Source organism: Eublepharis macularius, chromosome 4 (genome assembly GCF_028583425.1).
Source record: "Eublepharis macularius isolate TG4126 chromosome 4, MPM_Emac_v1.0, whole genome shotgun sequence".
Classification (NCBI taxonomy): Eukaryota; Metazoa; Chordata; class Lepidosauria; order Squamata; family Eublepharidae; genus Eublepharis; species Eublepharis macularius.
This window is the reverse complement of record NC_072793.1, coordinates 120,444,992-120,464,800: the sequence shown is the minus strand read 5'-3', so window position 1 is coordinate 120,464,800 and position 19,809 is coordinate 120,444,992. Positions and strand designations below refer to the sequence as shown.

Below are 19,809 nucleotides of genomic sequence, written 5' to 3'. Positions count from 1 at the left end.
AATCACTAACTCCCACCAGGGCCTGGCTTTAATTCCCCATGACATGCTAATATGCTGGAGAGTCTCAAACCTTTCTTTATCTGTGTGTCTCTTTTCCCTCCTCCTCTCTTTCTGCAGCTCCCCAGTCTCCTCGGTCTCTGTGAGCAGTTTGACTCAGCCTGTGTGTGGAATTCCCAGCCTATAGAAAGAAGCTCCTTTTCTGAGACAGAGGCAGCCCTGTCGCAGCTCAGAGCCTTTCCTGCTTGCAAGTTATATGCATTTCTAGAGGCAGCAGTGAGAGAGAATGAAACTCCTTTCCCCCTTCAGTGAGTCTTTTTTCCTGGTCATCGTCTTTATGGCTTTGCAAGGCTCAGGGAGCCTTAATTCAGACACTCCTGAATGCAGTCCAAGAGAAGGTGATCCTGCATGTTTGGAGTCTCTAGTAGCCATACCTCCTCCATCACTGGAAGGTGGTTGTGATGGACTGGGGAGCTGCAAACTCCACGTGCTCACGCCCAAAGAGCCGGCAACACCAGAGGAAGTGCAAGATGTTCCTCCTGGGCAGCAGCAGCAGATGGAGTTCAAACAACTCCTGAAGCATGTTGGAGATATCAACAAACAAAACCCTTTGAGGACAAGGACCCTGATGGATCGACTCAGCTTGGTGGAAAACAGAGTATTATCGATGTCCTCAAGCTTGCAGAAATTGCAGGAGTATAGTCGAATGAATCTGAACCGCCTGGAGCAGCAACTCAACTCCTTGACAACCCTGTTGTTGGGGATCCTGTCTGGTTGCAAATTGCCTTGCAGTGAATCAGTCTTGAGGGCTTCCATTCTTGGTGAGTACACTGGAGTTCTCAGCTTCCTGTTCTCTGGTTGCTCTGTTAAGAGGAGCTAGACTCATCTCTAGCAGAAGGAATACAATATACAATGTTGCCAGGTTTTACCAAGATTGTAAACAAAAGTGGACTCATAGATGGGAATCAAAAGGGTCTTTCTTCTGCTAACAATCCTCTGATAATGTTACAGCAGTCTATGTACAAGACAATGTATTATTTAATTTCTAACATGCCTTGCATCATTATGAAGATCCAAGGCTGATTACAAATTCAATAAAGACATCCCATCAAATAAAGACTAAAACTAGGAAAACCCAGAAACAACTACAAATTTCTGACTTCAGCACAGATTAAGTCAGACAGGCTTCCCAAAGATCTGTGGCTCGGTGAATGAACATCGGCTTTGCACAAAAAAGGTCCCCCAGTTCAGTCCTCAGCATCTCCACTTAAAATGCTCAGATAGGAGGTGGTGTATTAGCTTGATGCTTCATAGCAGACAATACTCACATTGACAGACCAATGACTCAGGCAGCTGCATGTGTTCGGGCGGGGGGAGAGTTCCTCAAATGAGGTGCCATTATGGAGAAAAGTCCCACTCAATGTCCACAAGCCTGACTTCGAAAAAAGACGGTGCATGGAGAAGAGGAGGAGGTTTGTGTAGGAGAAGGCCCTTTTTAAATAAACAAAACAAAACTGAAGCCCACGGATGCTTCAAGAGCAAAAATGGCTCCATGAATTGGCCCAAATCTCTCTGAAGCATCGGCCATTTTCACACAAAGGTTTAAATGGCATTTCAGCTGTTCTTGTTCACTTTGTGTCCATTGATAATGCAAAAGAGAGTGGAGATGGGATACATTAGTCAAACAAAGATGCATTTTTACATTCTCATTACGAAGCGGTGCAGAAGCCATTTTAAGCATCATGTATGCAAATACTCTTAAAATGACTAGTTGGCCTGTTCAAATGCTTTTTCAACATTCAGAGGTAGGCAGAGACACCAAGCAAGAGAGTGGCAGTTGAACTGCTATTCTTTTGGACTGCTGCTGTTAGGTTCAGAAAAGCTTGTAGTTGGTCTGCAGTGGGCCTGTGTAGTACAAAGCCAACTTAATCTCTTTTCAGGATCTTTGCAGTCTCGTTGCTAATACTAATATGATATATTATCATACATATTGCAAAGTTATATGCTTTGGTACTGAAAGAAGAGGAAGACTGTTACACTGTCCCAGTTTTCAGAGGGGGACAATCAAAGAGTTAGTGAGATTGAGAGGTCAAGGGTCTATCCATCCTTGCTATTTACTATCCTGATGCTACCCTTTGAAGTGCAGATTATATTCTTAGGGACTTCCTCTTTGTCGCACATTTTCTTCTCTTTGTCCTTCTCCATCTTGCCACTATGGGAGCAGAACATCTCATCTTGCCATCCACCAGCATCTTTAAAGTAAATAGCTAGGAAGAAACCTATCTCTATTCTTTTCTATCCAGGATGGAGTTCCAGCAATAAATGGATTCATATATTTTTTCTAAAGCTTAACCAAGGATCTTTGTTTCTCTCTACATGCACACTCTGGAATGCAGGATCACACACACACATCTATGCATACTATGCAATGCTATTAACAGATACCATAATGGTCCCATGGGCATGGTAGTCTCATGCACTGAATTAGGTAAAATCTCATTCCCTAATCCCTCTTCCTAGATTACCATAAGGACTGTTAAGCACTGAAGTGTGATATTTGAATACCTTTCAGCTGGAAATTCATCCAGTCCTTGCATTTTATTATGTTGCATCAGTGTTAGTGCCAAGTGAATCTCATGTTTTACAATTACAGCTGCAACCCAGGACCATAGCTAGGGGAGAGCAACACAGGCAGCTGCCTAGGATGTAGCTGGGAAAGGGGGCACAGCCATGGCCAAAAAAGACCAAAACAGAGGGCTCTAAAAATTGCGGTTGCTATTTTTGCTCCAAAAATGGAAGTGGAGTTGAAAGTATCAAACTGCCACTAATCTTGAGTAGTGAATGAGAAGGAGGAGAGCCATACAGCTTTCAGTAATTACCTCTTGGAAGCAACTGAGGTCCAAGGTAGCTTGCATAGCATACTGTGGGCACACTACAGATGAATGGCTGGTCGAGGATAATGACATCATTCACCATTCCCCAGCAGTGTGCCTGTGTGAGCACACACAGATTCTGCAGATTGTGGGGCAGATCTTGATCCCTATTGAGCAACAGAGTTCATTTTCTGGGTTCTCCCCCCTTCCACCAGCTGTTACAGTACAGTTTTTAAAAAACATTTCATAGGATGCAGAAGCTATTTAACTGCATTGCTCCAAAGCTGGGACCTCCATCAAATGCAGTTCTATTCAATCTGGGTCTCTTCTTGCAACATGAAGTTCTAAATAAAACTTTGTATAGCTCACAGAGATCTAGTGGGATAGAGCAGTTGATTCCTAGCTATGGGGAGAGCTGAGAGAGGCCACATCCGCAAGTCCAGTGTGTACGCTTGTTTCCTTCCCAAGGTGTGTTGTGCCCTGAATGAAAGTAGTCCAAAAGAGATAATCTAGTTTGTAACAGACAATTGTAAGGAGACAATTGTAAAGAGACAATCTAGTTTGTAACAATATAAAAACAAGCCAAAAACAGCATAAAAACATATAATCAATTGACATTTTACCAGAATAAAACCTGGGCAGAATTCCAGTGTCTGCACATGCCAGAGTGACCATCTCTGCATATGCTCAATGAAAAGCACCATGCACAGAAGTGATTGTGTGAACTGCCCCTCTGTCTAGGAGTATCCAGAGTTTAACTAGAACAGGCAGTGCTTCAGTCCTGATTCTCTACTTGCCTTAGCTTTCTTTTTATCTGCCTTCTCCCCCTTTTCTTCCCCTCCCCATTTCTTCTGCCTGACATGTTCCACTCCTTTTCTCTTTGATGTCTGACATCCCAACAGTTTGCATCCCTGCAGGAATTCCAGACAGCTGGATACTGTATTAGAAAGAAATGTTTGAGGGGCTTGCTGCTGACTTTTATAGCTATCAGGCTGTCTGGAGCTGTAAAGGGAACTATTCTCTCTCTTTCGCACACAATCCCCCTACTGTTTGCCATTTCCTAAGATTGGACCATCAGATACTGCCCTCTCCCTCTTGACATCCTCCCTTCTGATTATACCAGATCAAAAGACGAATAGAAAGGGAGATGAAGATGTTATCATGGGAGAGCAGAGGAATGGCACTGGGCCAGACAACCTCAGAAAGCCTATTTGGAGGGAAAAAATAAAGAATGACATCAGCTGGCTTTCATTTAGACATATAACTTGAAAAATAATACATATTTAAAAAACCACAATCCCCTAATTGGTTTGTAAACATTTCTAGGGAACCACCATGGTGTAGGAAGTTTTAACCAGCGAGGCACAATGGTAGAAAATCTAGGTTTGTTTCTTGCTTAGGGTCATAAGAACGTAAGAAGAGCCCAGTGTTCATCTTAGGCCTGTGTTTCACATAGTGGTCAACCACTTAGCTTGGAGGGCCAGCAAACAGGGCATAGAAGCTTTCCCCTGATGCTGTCTCTTAAAACTGGAATTCAGAGGTCCACTGCCTATGGGTGTGATGGTTCCCGTTTGTCACATAATGGGCCTATCCTCCATGAATCTGTTTAATCCCTTTTTAAAGCCTTCTATGCTAGCGGCCATCTCTGTGGCTACCGGTCAGACCAGAATATGTGACTCCAGCAGCCATGTTTCTTCATCCTTGTGTCTGTCCTTGTGTATAAAACAAGGATATGGGGGGTTGAATTCTTACATCTTATGTTGCAGGTAAGAAGAGCTAACACTTTTTTTTAACAGTTCAGCTCTCTACTTGTCTCAGCGCCTTGGTGAAGATAAAAGGAGTCACATTAGAGCTGGGGAGGATTCCTCTATCCTCTCACACACACCTATTGATATTGTTATTTATTGATTTTCAACATTTTAATTTTATAGTTATGTAATGGTTTTAAATACTTTTGTGATCCATACTTTGTGACACATAGACAAACATATACCTTTTAGCCAGGTGAATGGGGCCAGGGGGGAAAGGCTGGGGGTATGGAAACTGGGGCACTAGGGGGACTAGCATCCCATGAGCAGAAGTTCTTGTTTCCACAAAAACACTGCATTGGATCCAACCCATGATCCATAATGGTCAAAGTATTTCTGAAAGCAGCAGTCTCCTCTCATTACATGCAGATCTTACCCAATCATATACATACCAAGCAAGGGTTGGATTTGAAGAGGAATACAGGTACATAGATACTGACTGAACCTTCCCACCTCCATCTTACCTTAATGGGCTCATTTTTTTCTCACAGCTGAGCCAAAGATCTAAATGAACCAAACTGGGAGAGAAGCACTTGGGTGAGGGCCTGGGGTTGAGGGAGGATTCAGCACCCCTCACCTATGTGCCACTTTTGTTTTAAAATTGGGCCTCCCCTCTCCCCAACTGAACGGGCAGACCCACACTCAAAGAGCCAAATAAGCTGCCTTTACACCTTACCCTTATCAAGTCAATATATATTTAGCAATCGGCTCCCAATGTGCTGTGATGGACTGAGGTGCTGAGAACCCAGAGAAGATCACATTTCAAAGCCAAACTGGACGAGATGCCAGACACCAGTTTGGTGTAGTGGTTAAGAGCCGTGGGACTCTAATCTGGAAAACCAGGTTTGATTCCCCACTCCTCCACTTGTAGCCAGCTGGGTGAATTTGGGTCAGTCACAGCTTCTGGGAGCTCTCTCAGCCCCACCCACCTCACAGGGTGATTATTGTTGTGAGGATAATGATAACATACTTTGTAAACCGCACTGAGTGGACATTAAGTTGTCCTGAAGGGTGGTATATATAAATCAAATATTATTATTATTATTATTATTATTATTATTACACATGTTCTTCATTTGTCACAAAGTTCCCTGGGTAGTGTAGTCTTACAAAGAACAGCTGCTCGATGCGATTCTCTGCCAGGGGAAGAGCAATGGGAAGGATTCTCTCTCTCTTGCAAAAAGCTGCGGCGTGGGTTTTCCTCCAGGAACTTGGGGAGGGGGGATGTAACAGGGGACAGGAAATCCAGGGCAGGTTTTTGCAAGCTGTTCTTTGTAAGACTACACTACCCAGGGAACCTTGCGGGACCCAACACTCACCCAGGTGTCTCGTGTAATTTCCCTCTCACTGATGTGAGTCAAATCACTCTTGGATATGCCTAATTTCAACATGCTGGCAGTCATAGCTAATGGGGTCCCAGCAGGATTTATATGTGATAATGGTTCCCCCCTCCCCGTCCCATCACTTTGCTTTTAACTGTGTGGATTCTTATCTGCCATTCTGTTTGGCAAGATCCTTTCCAAGCTCTTAGGATTTCGTCATTCTGAAGAGTTTGGCTGGATTGATTAAAATATTTTACACTGCTTTTCTGCCACAGTAAGGACTCAGAGGCTTACAAATTCTTTTAAAAATACAATTTATATGCACACACAAGACAGTACCATTGGACATTCTGGCCTGATGCTGGTTCCACTACCACTAGTCTTGCTCCCCCAGGGCTACAAGCTCTGTCCTTCAGCTCTCATCAAAGGCTCATCCCTCTGGCCATGCCAAGGATTTAAAGTCCCTGAAGAAGAGAGAGGCAGTAGCTGAGTCCTGGTTTTATGCAGCTGGCTCAGTTGCTCCAAAACCCCTTTTGTGGCTACTTGTTCTCTTCTGACTCAAAACTATTGACAAATGAATTTAATAGCTCTGGTCCCAACAGAAGCTTTGGGGCAAACTCCTGTTTTACTTTCTTCAGACATGAAAATGGCCATTTATTCCTGGTCACTGCTTCCTGTTTTCTAATCAGGTACTGATTTTTAAAAAAAAAAAAACAGCAGACAAAACAATTAGGAATGTTGTCTCCATCACATCCTGTATGTGAACTTCCCTGAGCACAGAGTACTAGACTAGACTGATCTTTGGTCTGGTCCAGCAATGCAATTTTCAATGTCTTTTTTGTTCTCTTATGGCACTTTTTGCTACCTCTTCCACAAATGTGCCCAGGAACTGAAAACTAATTACCTGTACAGATATTATGAATTTATGTAAGTGGTGTATTGGGAGCTGGATGCTTCCTAAAGAGAACTTGTCCACAGCATTCTAAGTGGAAACAGGGCCTCCACATCGGAGGGAAATTACTGGAGCCCTGAAGTCCAGAGTGCCTTGGCCCAGGCTGTAATTCCTTGTCCCGATACAGACTCACACTGGCAGCATGCAAGGGAAAACTCCCAAGTTGTCCGAGCAGGGCAGCACCCAGTTCCAAGGTTCAGGCACCAACTGGGCACACTCACGGCTTCAAGTCCAAAGGGGGTTTCCAAAAACACATCCACAGGAACAGGCCAGGGCCAGGGACAAGAGAATCAATTCCAAACACGGCAGCAAGGTCAGTAGTGAGCGGACTCGTTGCTTCCACGCAGCCACTCCCTCTTCGGCTGCTTTTAAGCCTCACAGTGCTCAGCACTTGCCAGCTATCTCAGTCCTGCTCCTGCGAGCACTCATCATCACTAATGATGCTGGGCCGGTGCTGTGCTGCTAGCCTGGCACTGCGCCTTCTGGCTTGGAGGGCTCTTCTAGCCCTCCTCTGGCAGCGCTCCCGAGGCTCTGGTGATGAAGGGGGAGAGCTGGCCTGCACCTGGCTTTCTGTTGCCAGCCCAGGGCTGGGAAGCTGAGGAACCGATGTGCTGGGACCTGGCTGTGGATCAGTATCTGAGCCTTCAGAGCCTGCCTCCTCCTGCAGTGCCTCTGCCACTGGCTGTGGATCTGGGTCAGGTTCACCAGCTGCCTCTTCCTCAGAAGAGTCCTCTGAGTCTCTCTGCTCCACTGGGCCAGGTTGGTCCATGACATTCCTATTACTAGGGCTACCATCTTCAGGTTTAGAAATTCCTGTAGATTTGGGGGGTGGATCCTGGGAAAGGCGGAATTTGGAGAGGCGAGAGACCTCAACAAGATATAATGCCATAAAGTCCATTTTCTGAAACAGCCATTTTCTCCAGGGAATCTGATCTCTGTAGCCTGGTGATCAATAATAACCCTGGGGGATCTCCATCTGGAGGTTGGCAAACGTACCTATTACCATGGGGGCGGGAGGGGGGGATGAGAATAAACTGTAAATCTTGCCTGAAAATATTTATAGAAACTTATTTTCTTGTATCTATGTATGTGTTGCCCAGTTCAAGTGAGATTTGCTGGAGCCAATCAGCAGCATTTGCAGCAATCTCAAGCTTATCACAAACGGTATTTTGCAGGATTCTCACTGACTCCAAGTACTTTTTTCAGATTTAGGAAAAGACCACAAGACTGAAGAGACACCAGCACTTTTAGGTTAGTAGAAATCAACCATCTTTCTTATGCCTTCATGATTTAGTTATTACTTACATAGTACCATTAATATGCCCTGACCTGGATAGCCCAGGTGAGTCTGATCTTGTCAGCTCTCAAAAGCTAAGCAAGGTCAGCCTTGGATAGTAATTGGGTGGGAGACCTCCAATGAAGATCAGGATTGCAGAGGCAGGCAATGGCAAACCACCTTTCTACCCTGTTAGCTTAACTATAATAAAGTTAATGTGCATCTTCCACCATATAACCAAGGAGTTTCTGTGAAGCAGGTAATGTATCTAGGACTCGGTCTCATTGTAGCTTACTACAGCTCATTATATCATCTGTTTCCAGTGGAGCCTTCTGAGAAATCTGAGCACACCTATCCTCGAGACTGTGCTGAAATCCACAAGCAGGGCATCCAGGATAGCGGGATTTATACCATCCAGCCCATTCCTCTCCGCCAGCCCTTTGAGGTAAGGTAGGTAGTTTCAGGCATGCACTAAAATAATTAATCAGATCCACACATGCCGAGAATGGGTTGCCCCATTCAGCCCATATTGTGTGACACCATGGCCCATTTAGATTGTCGCACGTACAGAATGCGCAATGATACTTACCCAAAGTGTAAGTATCTTTATTAAGTAACTTTATTACTTTATTACAAACTTTATTACAAAGTGGATGGTGGTTTCAATTCATCTTCCTTTACATCTTTAGTGGTAGATCTTTTATCCTTTCTAAATGACATGTATCCAGAGTAAGGGCAAAGGATCATTCTAGCCACCTGCTTGGTTCAGACTTTTTCATTGATCAGTTGTACACTTTTGCTCACAGTCTCTGCAATCTCCCTGAAATTTACAAAAGTGTTCTTTGTGTTCTTGAACTGGGTCTTCATGTTGTTTTCCTAATATCTCTGAACAAACCCACATCCCTTCATCCTTCTCCCATTTGTTCAATATCTACATTTTATTAATTGACTTTATTTTGTTTTTATTTATTGTATTTATCTTTTTTCTTTCCATCAAATGTTCAAAGCAACTTAAAATTCTACTGTAAAAATAATTTAAATAACGTAAAATCAGAATCACATTAAAAGTAGCAAATCAACAAAAGCAGCAATAGAAGAATAAATCATTAAAAGCTAGCAGAGATTTTAAAGTATCTAGTGCATGAACTTGGAAATGCTTTACAGACTTCTTTGTCAGTAAAATTACCAGACTAGTGGGACATTTATTAACAGTAACATGCTATCTGTTTTTAAATCTCTCATGGTGGGAAAACATACTAAGCTGTCTAATATCTGCCACATGCTAAATATCATACCCTAGGCTATAGTTGTTAACCAACATGTGTGGATTCCGTGGGTCTATATGCATGCAGTGCTTTTTAAAAATCTGAAATCCCACTGATCAGCTGCTTGGTAAGGGGAGAGACAGGGACCAAATCCCTCTCTGCTTTCCCTTAAAATGGGTTGTGAGGATGTGTTGGGTAGACTAGTAAATTCTACATGTTCTGCTAGAAAAGCTGCATGGAGGAGCCTGCTTCTCCAACTAGGGCTCCTGTTTTGCATTAATTAATCTGTAAATACCATATCTACTCACTAATTGGAATGTTCATTTCAGGCATAAACATGCTTTGAAAAGAGAAGAGGATGTCTTTTCATTTTACCATTATGATTCTGAGTATTGCAAGGGAGTTAAAAAGTGATAAATGCTAACCTGCAGCCTTTTGGTATGATCAATTAATCTGTGGTCCAATTTCACTGTAACATTTGTACAATTCCCCTGCATAATCCAGCGGCAATAGTGCTGTACTCTCTTGTCAAATGGTAGAGAGGCTCAGTACTTGGCGCATGCTTTGCATGCATAAGTTCATAGTCTCAATACCTGGCATTTCCATATTCAGGATCTCAAGTAGCAAGTGCTGGGGAAGACTGAGAGCCTGGAGATTCATTGCCAGGCAGAGCACAGAGTACTGAGCTAGAAGGACCAATGGATTGACTCCATGTCGGGCAGCTTCATATGCCCATCCAAGAGGTGTTGTAGGCAACACAGCCTTGTTGTGATGCTATTGAGACCCATTCAAAAACATCTGGGTAGATATACAGTAATGACGAATTCCAGAGAATTAAGAATTAATTCCAGAGCATGAAAAAGGATTTGATTTGACTTATTAGATTTCTAGCCTGCCCTCCCCACAAGCAGGCTCAGGTGGGTCACAACATCTCAATCACATAAATACAAGAATATAAATACGTATGTATGTAAAACAACCCTCCTCTTGGATACACAATGCTGTGAAGGGGTTGAGTGTGTCAGTGAAGCTGAGAGCAACACCGTCAAGAGCACAGGCTTGGTTAAGAATCTAAACTCCTGGAAGAGTCACTCAAGGCGGAATGGTCGAAGCTGAGATGGCAGACTAAGCTGCATCCACCCCCTTCAGGAATCAACGGTCACATCAGCAGAAGAGAACAGAATGTTCCAATGGTGATGGGAGCAGAAAAATTCTTGAAGATGAGCTACTGGGCAGCAGCAGTAATGGAAGGTGCCACTGGCGGAGGATCTTTCACAGACAACAGCAGTGTCACTTCAACTAACCCTCCCTGGTTAGTACTGCAAAGCAGAAGGCAATGGTAAACCACTTCTGCTAATTTCTTACCTTGAAAACCCTATGAGAGACAATCCAAAATGAAAAAAGATATAGTGCTGGAAGACAGGACCCCCAGGTTGGATGGCACTCAATTGGCTACTGGGGAAGAGCTGAGAACAAGTAACTAATAGTGCTATTCTTAATTATGGGACTGGATTAAAGCCGAAAGGACATCCAGTTGCAGATGTGAACAGATGCAAAAGGAACATCCAAGCTGTGCGATACACATAATAGGAACACGGAACATGAGAAATATGAAAACAAGTGGGCTAGAAATCGTAAAACAAGAAATGGAACGTTTAAACATTGCAGTCCTGGGTGTGAGTGAACTAATGTGGACCAACTCAGGACATTTTCAATCAGAAAATCACACAGTGTTTTACTGCAGAAATGAACTCAAAAGAAACGGTGTTGCTCTAATAGTGAGATAAGATATAGCATGAGCAGTTAAGAGCTACAACACAAAGTCTGACCGAGTAATATCAATCAGACTTCAGGGAAAGCCTGTTAACATAAACCATCATTCAAGTTTATGCTCCAACTATGGTTGTTGAGGAGGAGGAAATTGAAAACTTTTACACAAGTGTCCAAGAAGAAATTGATCGTACACCTAAACAAGATATGCTGATAATCATAGGTGACTGGAATGCAAAAGTAGGAGATAAAGCAGAATCAAACATAGTTGGAAAATTTGGACTAGGATCACAAAATGAAGCAGGAGAGTGGCTCATAGAATTCTGTGACGCCGACAACCTGTTCATTGCTAATACATGCTTCAGGCAACCAAAAATACGATTGTAGACATGGAAATCACCGGGTAACCAATACAGGAACCAAATAGATTACATAATTGAAAGCAGAAGATGGAGAAGCTCTATTCTCTCTGCTAAAACAAGACCAGGAGCTGGTTGTGATACAGACCATGAGTTGCTAATATCAAAAATTTAGAATAAAGCTGAAAAGAAACACTAAAATAATCATAATGCCAAAATACAATCTAAATAATATTCCTGAAAAATTTAAAGACCAGGTAAGGGACAGATTTGCAATACTAAGTTTAATTGATTGTGAGACAGAAAAACTATGGGCTGAAACCAGAGATGGGCCGATTCCACACTACCTTAGCTCCCGCTTTTCTTGTGCAATGATTGCTCCATCTGTTATTGCGCATTCTTCGCTTGTTTGTCCACATCACCCTTTGAATAGCGCTTCTCCTGCGCAATCCGTTGATCACATCCCCTTTCAAAAAGACGGGTAAAGGGGCGGGAAAAACCCGAACGGCTCCGCGGGTTTTTTTTTTTTAAAAAAAGGACAAATTGACGCTATATCGACGAGTAAGCATCCTGGTTCAATGGTACAACGACACCATTAAGATAATATATTTTTAAAAATCACCCGAGACACTTACGATGAGCGCTCGGAACATCACAGCCTGCATGCTGGTTGAAATCATCCGGGAATGGGTGAGCAGTCATGATCACCTACAGCAGCATCCCACAGCAGAGCTTCATTTTGTCTTTGGAAAATTGAAATCTGTGCCTAACTTGTCGGCACAGTCCGTGTCGGGGCGTAACATGAGCCATGATTTCAGTATCATGTGGATGCCCCCCCCCCAATATATAAATTGAATTAACATATGAAATTGTTCCTCTGATATTTGAGGTCTGCCTGCTTTTTTAAAATGAGATTAATATGATGAGATGTCGCCATATCGACACGGTACTCTTATTTTTTTAAAAAAGGGGTGGGGACAAAGGCGGAGAATTACTCCTTAATTGGGAGGCGGGTCAAGAGAGGCTTGGAATTCAACGGAGGGCAGTTATTCATCAAAAGATAACCCGCGGCGAAAGTGCAATGGGCTGTGGCGACGCCATGGCGAATTAATGACGGCTTTGGAGACGATGCATGTGAACAGATGAAGGAATGGTGCTGCAGAAGTGAAAAACTGCCGCAAGAACAACGGTAGTGTGGATTCGGCCATGATATCAAGGAAAAATGTACAAAGACTTTTCCTGTAGCCAAAAGAAAGTTGGTTAGTCTTAAAGGTGCTACTGGACTTTTTACTATTTTGCTACTACAGACTAACATGGCTAACTCCTCTGGATCTATAACCATGAAGAATCAGATTGTCACAGACTCTGCCCCCAGTTTCTCACTCTTCTCCACCTTCTCTCCTCTCCCTTCCATATGCTCTCTCCTTTCCGTATGCTGAGGCTGCCATAAGGCAGGTCTATTTTAAGAATTTGTTTTTCTCTGGGATAAACTTAGGTAGCCTCTAGAAACTGCCCCCTCTTCTGATCAATAAGGATTAATGGACTGATCCCCTTTATCTATGCTGGAGCTGTTTGATTCAGGCCCATGCCCCTGGAAAACTTGAATCTTAAACAGGTAGCCCACAGATGGGATTTTAATGCAAGAGGTCTCTTCCCAAAAGCCCTGAGATCAAAGTTTTTATACCCTTTACTAACTGAATGTATGTGCCAAATATCTGTGCTTTCTAGAATAATCTGCAAGCAGGTGGAATTAAGAAATATTAGAAAAAGAACAGAAATGGTAATTTTGTCCATTCATGGGTTTTCCCTCTCATTTGGGTTAGGGAGTGGAACCTACCTTACAGGGTTGCTATGAGGATAAAATGGTAGAGAACAATGTAAGGTGCTTTGGGTTCCCATAGGGAAGAAAGGCAGGGGATAAATGAATTCTCCCTCGAAGACTTGATGAATCATCTAAAAAGTCGAGATTCAAGAAGTTTTGAACTTAGCATCTGTGTGCAAACTAGACCTGTGTGCAAATTGAAGAGCCATGTGCAAAGGGGTGAATGCTGGGGGGGGGGGGGCGGGAATTTTCAGGTGAAATGAATTTAACTGTCCCATCCATCAGAATAAAATTGCCAGAATTCTTGGAATGTAGCTGGGTGTGTGGGTGTGTGTTTTATCACCAGCTTCAAACAGACAAGCAAACTTGTGTTACTCTAAAACCATAGCCATCAATCCATTAAAAACAGTCCACGTCACATTTAAGTTGCTCTCATAGTTACCTCAGGCCCCATTGACTGAAAGAAGACACAAATAAAATGTCAGTGCTTTATTGACAAACAGGTGGCAATGATCAAATTGTTTCAGCCTCCTTGATTCTGAGGATGTCATATCCTGGCTGCTCTGTTGGTAAGGTCTCATTCATTTCTGTTTGGCAGAAGCTCCAGAGGCTGAAAGGCTTGGGATGAGGGGAAGGGTCCATGAAGATTTAGTGCTTTTTTCCTCTCCTCCCTTTTCTGTGGCCATGTCTCCCTAGACAGGACAGAAAATAAAAACCGTGGTTACTTTTGTGGCTTGAATCATGTTAGGAAAGCGCAGTGTAAAGTAAGCCACAGATTCCAGATTCATGTAAAAACTCTTTACCTCTTCTTCCTTTCCTTCTGCCACCACGGCGCCTTCCTCTTCGCTTTCCACCTTTCCCTCCATGTCGCTTCCTTCGTCGGCGACGGCTGAGGCTGCGGCTCCGGCTGCGTCTGGCGAATCTTGCCATTTGGGATGGTGCTTAGATCTCTCAAGCTCTTGGCAGCTGGAGCTCCACCTGTCCTTGATGGGCCTTTCAGAGCTTATGGCTCTCTGGGGCCCCCTCTGCCCTTTTTATAGCTGAAGGCCAGCAATGGCTGATGATGCGTTCTCAATTATGACTAAATACAATGAATTATTTCTCTCTCTCTGACAGGCCAGTTACTCGGTCCATATGAAGGACCATCTAGATACATATCCTAACTGATAAAATCATATCTTTATCCCTTATTGATCATTTTACTATATCATTTTATTTTGTGTGTTTAAAGTGCCATCATGTCACAACTGACATGGCAACCCCAACAAGGGGCTTTCAAGGCAAGTGAGAAGCAGAGATGTGACCCAAAGGAAAGGTCTCCTTGCGAGTTGGGGGGAATTGGCAGTGAGAGGGGGCAACTGAGGAATCTCCAACCATGTATACGAGGATTGTCCCAGCTAGAGAACTCCTTTCAATAACCAGACAGATATTTCAACAAAAAAAGTTTTTAATGAGAGTCACAAGAATCAACAGCACGCAAGACACACAAACACAACACATGTTCAGGGCTAACTAAGAAAGAGAGTAAAGGTTGGGCAATATTTACCATCCAGACAACTGGGAGAGAAGAGCAGCGTTGAGCAGCTGGCGCTTCAAGGCAGAAGGACTCGAATGGAGGTTCAAGGGTGGATGCTGGATCCAAAGCATGCACACAGTTCAGGGCAGAGGGGCAGTCTATTTTATACCATGGATCCTACCCAGGGGCAAGATTGCATCTTCTAGACAAAAAACAAAGGCGTGAGTGGTTGTTCCCAGGGAAGAACAAAGGATTGACAAGTTGTCTCGAGGGCGAGCTGGCAAATGGTCTCCAAAGTGGGACAATAAACTGGTAAACCATCTCGGGGGTGTAACAATAAACTAGGAGGGTATGATTAGGTTTTCTCCAGGTGGCACTAAAGTTATTAATTATGTTTGACAACCCATGAAGTGGACAGGTGAAGCTATCAGTTCTCGGAATTGCTTAAGAAAGTGGTAAGGTGAGATCGATAGGATGAATTGTATTGATTAATTCAGGAACTCTGGAAAGGCCCTATTTTAACAGGATGCTTAGCGCATCTCCAGTGTAAGCAGTCAGCCCGGCCTCTGCCATTTTAATAGCAGTTTTAGATATATGGCTGCTTGAGATATTAAAAATGTTCAGGCCTCTGGAGTTAAAATGGCTGCTGTTTGGCCACCAGAGTACCTCCAGCAGTTGCTGAATCCTGCCCAGGAGAACACGACATGAATGGAATGCAGCACAGGAATGTGGAGTGAAAGTGATTGGATTTACTATCTCTCCGGCCCCGCCGGTGCCCAGTGCAACAAAGGTCTCGCAGAGTCATCCCCACTTAACACATTCCTTTCCCTTCTTCCGTGATGAGATCTCCTGTCCTTGATTGAGGAGCTAATCAAATGACATTCATAAGTATATACAGTCCTTCCTGGGAGAGAACAGTCCCTCCCTAAAAGTACTTAAACTTCGCTCCAGTGGACTTCATCAGCAAACTATCCTTTTTGTGCAGCACTAGAACTAGTTTTACATTTGTATTCACACACCCCAGCAGCCACCAATCAAGATACCCAAGCCTTTTGTCTAACCCAGGAACTAACCATTGGAGCCTTTGTTCTAACGGCTAGGTGGGCTCTTCCACCTTAGGGCATGTTACCTATAAAGGTAGAGCTCTGGCCCCATTCAAATCATTCACACTTCTGGATCCATAAGTGTTGTTCCCTTGAGGTTTGCCCAAGCCTCTTGCGCCCTTAAGCCAAGGACACTGGCGTTCAAAGCTACTCTCTTCTCTGCGGACTGTGCCCCCCTCTCCAGGATAGGTAGATATATTTGCTCCCCCTCTCTCTACTCCCAATTTCTGGATACGTTTCCTAGGACTCTGTGTGTGTATATGTGATTATTTCCCCCCTAGTAATTTTGCATGTATGTGCATGAAGGTTTGTTCTTTAATAAAAGTTATTGCTTGACCTTAAGAACCAGTCTTATTTGCTATTTTGGAAGGGACCTGGTATACACCAGTGATAGATCCCAGTTACCGGCCTCTCGTATAGTTATCCTCCTTGCATGCTAATTCCCCCACAAATCATTTATTGCAAGGAGACCACTTCCAGTAACACTGGGACATAGGAGGGGATGAGCTGGCTTTGCTTGACATTCCCTGTGTTTGTACATTCCATCTCCCAGCTAGGATCTGGCTTCCAAGTGTTTGCCTGCATGGGCAGCAGCTTCCATGTTTCAGAGAAGGGACTTATGGCGTATCCATAATCATAAAAGGTAAAGGTAGTCCCCCTGTGCAAGCACCGAGTCATTACTGACCCATGGGGGAACGTCGCATTATGACGTTTTCTTGGCAGACTTTTTACGGGGTGGTTTGCCATTGCCTTCCCCAGTCATCTACACTTTACCCCCAGGAAACTGGTCACTCATTTTACCGACCTCAGAAGGATGGAAGGCTGAGTCAACCTTGAGCTGGTTACCTGAACCTGGATTCCACCAGGATTGAACTCAAGTCATGAGCAGAGCTTGGGCTGCAGTACTGCAGTTTACCACTCTGCGCCACAGGGCTCTTCATAATCCATAATTATAAGATTTCTAATATTATGGGGGCAGGTCTGACTGCTAACAGAGGTGGTTTGGCATTGCCTTCCTCTGCATTCTTCCTTGGTGGTCTTCCATCCAAGTACCTCCAAGGAATAAAATAAAGTTCACAAAATTGTGATATTCACCCCCCCTTTTTTTAAAAACAAAGCAAATAATAGCTAAACATAAAGTCATGTGGTATAGCTACACAGCAACATAGTCACTACAAAATTATAGCACTAATCTGATTTTTTAAAAATTCGAATGAAACAAAATTCATCAAGTGGTGCCTAAATGGTTGGGGGGCAAATTGTGTCACTTGCTGCTCATCATGACAAGATCAATAGCTGGCCATGTATTTCAATAGATTCAGCCCATAAAATGCAAACAAAGGATAGTTAACCCAAAAGAGATGCATGTGCTTTTTCTAAAGCCAAAATGGCAATGCTAGGCATTGCCTGGGAGATGAGGAACTGTCACCTACTAGGGAGTTTCCACATTGCTAAACATGCCAAGATAAAAACGAGTCCAGTAGCACCTTTAAGACTAACCAATTTTATTGTAGCATAAGCTTTCGAGAATCATGTTCTCTTCATCAGATGCATGGAGGGCAGAAGGAAACTGGTCAAATATAGAGGAGGAGAGGGGAGGGGAGGGGAGGGGAGGGGGGAGGAGGAGAGGGGGGATGTAAACAACTCCTTTGATATGGAGATGCAGACAGCTCCTTTTGGTGTGGGGATCAGTTTGCTTGTTTAAAGGTTCAAAGGAGTTTGCCGTGTTAGTCTGTAGTAGCAAAATCAAAAAGAGTTCAGCAGCACCACCTAGACTATCCAATTCCACTGCAGCACAAGCCTTCGATAACCGCAGTCCTCCCCGCCAGATGCATCTGACAAAGAGAACTGTGGTCCTCGAAAGCCCATGCCAGGTGCCACTGGACTCCCCCTGACCCCGCCTCTGTAAAGGAAATCAGTTACCTGTGATAATGAGATAACCATTCATAGTCCCTATTCAGTCCCAGCTTGACAGAGTCATGCCAAGTAAATTAGTTATAATGGTTTCAAATAGATTTCATCTCTGTGCTTTGGCTTTATCCTTGTTTTCAAAATTTTTGCTAGCATACCCTATTGCATTTATTTCACTGAATGGCCTGTTGTTCATTATTGTATTTTGGTAAGTGAATGTCGTAGCTGTAATCTGCCTTGGATCTCAGTGAGAAAGATGGACTATAAATAACAATAACAAGAAGAAGAACAAGGTTTTATTAAATATAGGCCTTGAAACTGAAGCTGCAACTGAAGATTCTCAGATCATTTTTATATTGTCTTTACAAAAGAATCCTTGGGGTTGTATTTTGATAAAGGGAACGAGAATTCTGTTGGAGATGCCAAGGCTTCCAGCTCCCAGAGTCAATCAAAATGTCAAACTCCCAGGGTTCTATATGGGCAGGGTAGTTTCAGTTACCTGTATGTGAAGAAGGGAGCTTTGACTCTTAAAATCTTATACCCTGAAAATCTTGTTGGACTCCCAAGGTGCCACTGAACTCAAATCCGTATGAACAGAGGTTTATCATTACATCTTTTAAAGCACATAGTGCCTAGAGTTTAAGAATTTTTATTTTTATTTATTTATATTATTTATAGTCCTTCCTTCTTACTGAGACTCAAGGCGGATTACACAATGTGCAGTAATGAGCACTTGCAGGAGAAAGCTACCTCCAATCTGGATGATGTCATCATGAAATGATGCACGTTTGGGGGACTGAGATTGGACAAGAGTTTCCTTATTCAGCTTCTGCTGCTCACTGATGCCTGTATCTTCTGTACTATCAGGCATACTGTGACATGGTGACTGATGGTGGTGGATGGACCATGCTCCAACGCCGGCAAGATGGTGCTGTGGATTTCAACCGCACTTGGCAGGAGTACAGACAAGGATTTGGCAGCTTGCAAGGTGAGCATTGGTTGGGCAATGAGCACCTCTATAGCTTAACCCGCCTGGGTCAGCATGTCCTACGTGTAGAGCTGGAGGACTGGCATGGTGTGAAGCGGCATGCTATTTACCGCAAATTCAAAGTGGCTAGTGAGGCCAACAAATACCGCCTGACAGCCCGGGAATATCAAGGCAGTGCAGGCAACGCTCTAAGCTACAGTCGCAACTACAACCATGACCACAAGTGTTTCACCACCTGGGACAGTGACAATGACAACTACCCTATGGGCAATTGTGGAGCATACTATGGAGCTGGCTGGTGGTTTGACTCTTGCCTCGCAGCCAATCTCAATGGGAAATTCCATCGGGGGCGCTACAGTGGGGTGACCAGTGGCATCTACTGGGGAACATGGTACATTTTGATTGACAAAAGAACCAATCAGAAGTACTCCTTCAAGAAAGTGGAGATGAAGACCAGACCACTCAGCTTTTAAGAACAGCATACCACTAAAAAGATACGTGCAGAACTTGTGGCAGAGAAAGGATTTTGCAGACAAGATCAAAGTGAGCAGGGGGAAATGAAAAGCAATTGCCTGCTGCTGAGATAGATGGGTCTAAAGCAAGAGTTTGAATATTTCACTCAAAATAGGATGAAACCGTAGTCATGGTGGGTAGTTTTGCCTAGACTTGGGGGAGGGGAAGGTATAAACACTCTCAAAGTCGCTCACAACCTCCTTTCTTAGTAACTCTTAGCAAGACAATATCCACCAGCTTGGGTCACAGCTGTAGTCTTGCTTCCTCTTTCACAACTTTACTGAGTACAGGCTCCTTCATGCTCTGCAGTGGCACCCATCTCTGTTTCATCAGG

The 19,809-nt window shown here is 43.6% G+C and overlaps 1 protein-coding gene across 1 annotated transcript; it reads left to right on the top strand.

Moving 5' to 3' along the window:
- Positions 1-334: 334 nt before the first annotated feature.
- LOC129327638 (fibroleukin-like) lies at positions 335-19,435 on the top strand. Its single transcript, XM_054976387.1, has 4 exons — positions 335-818; positions 8,159-8,203; positions 8,552-8,673; positions 18,842-19,435. The coding sequence occupies exons 1-4, from the start codon at positions 335-337 to the stop codon at positions 19,433-19,435; spliced, it is 1,245 nt and encodes a 414-aa protein (XP_054832362.1).
- The last annotated feature ends 374 nt before the right edge of the window (positions 19,436-19,809 follow it).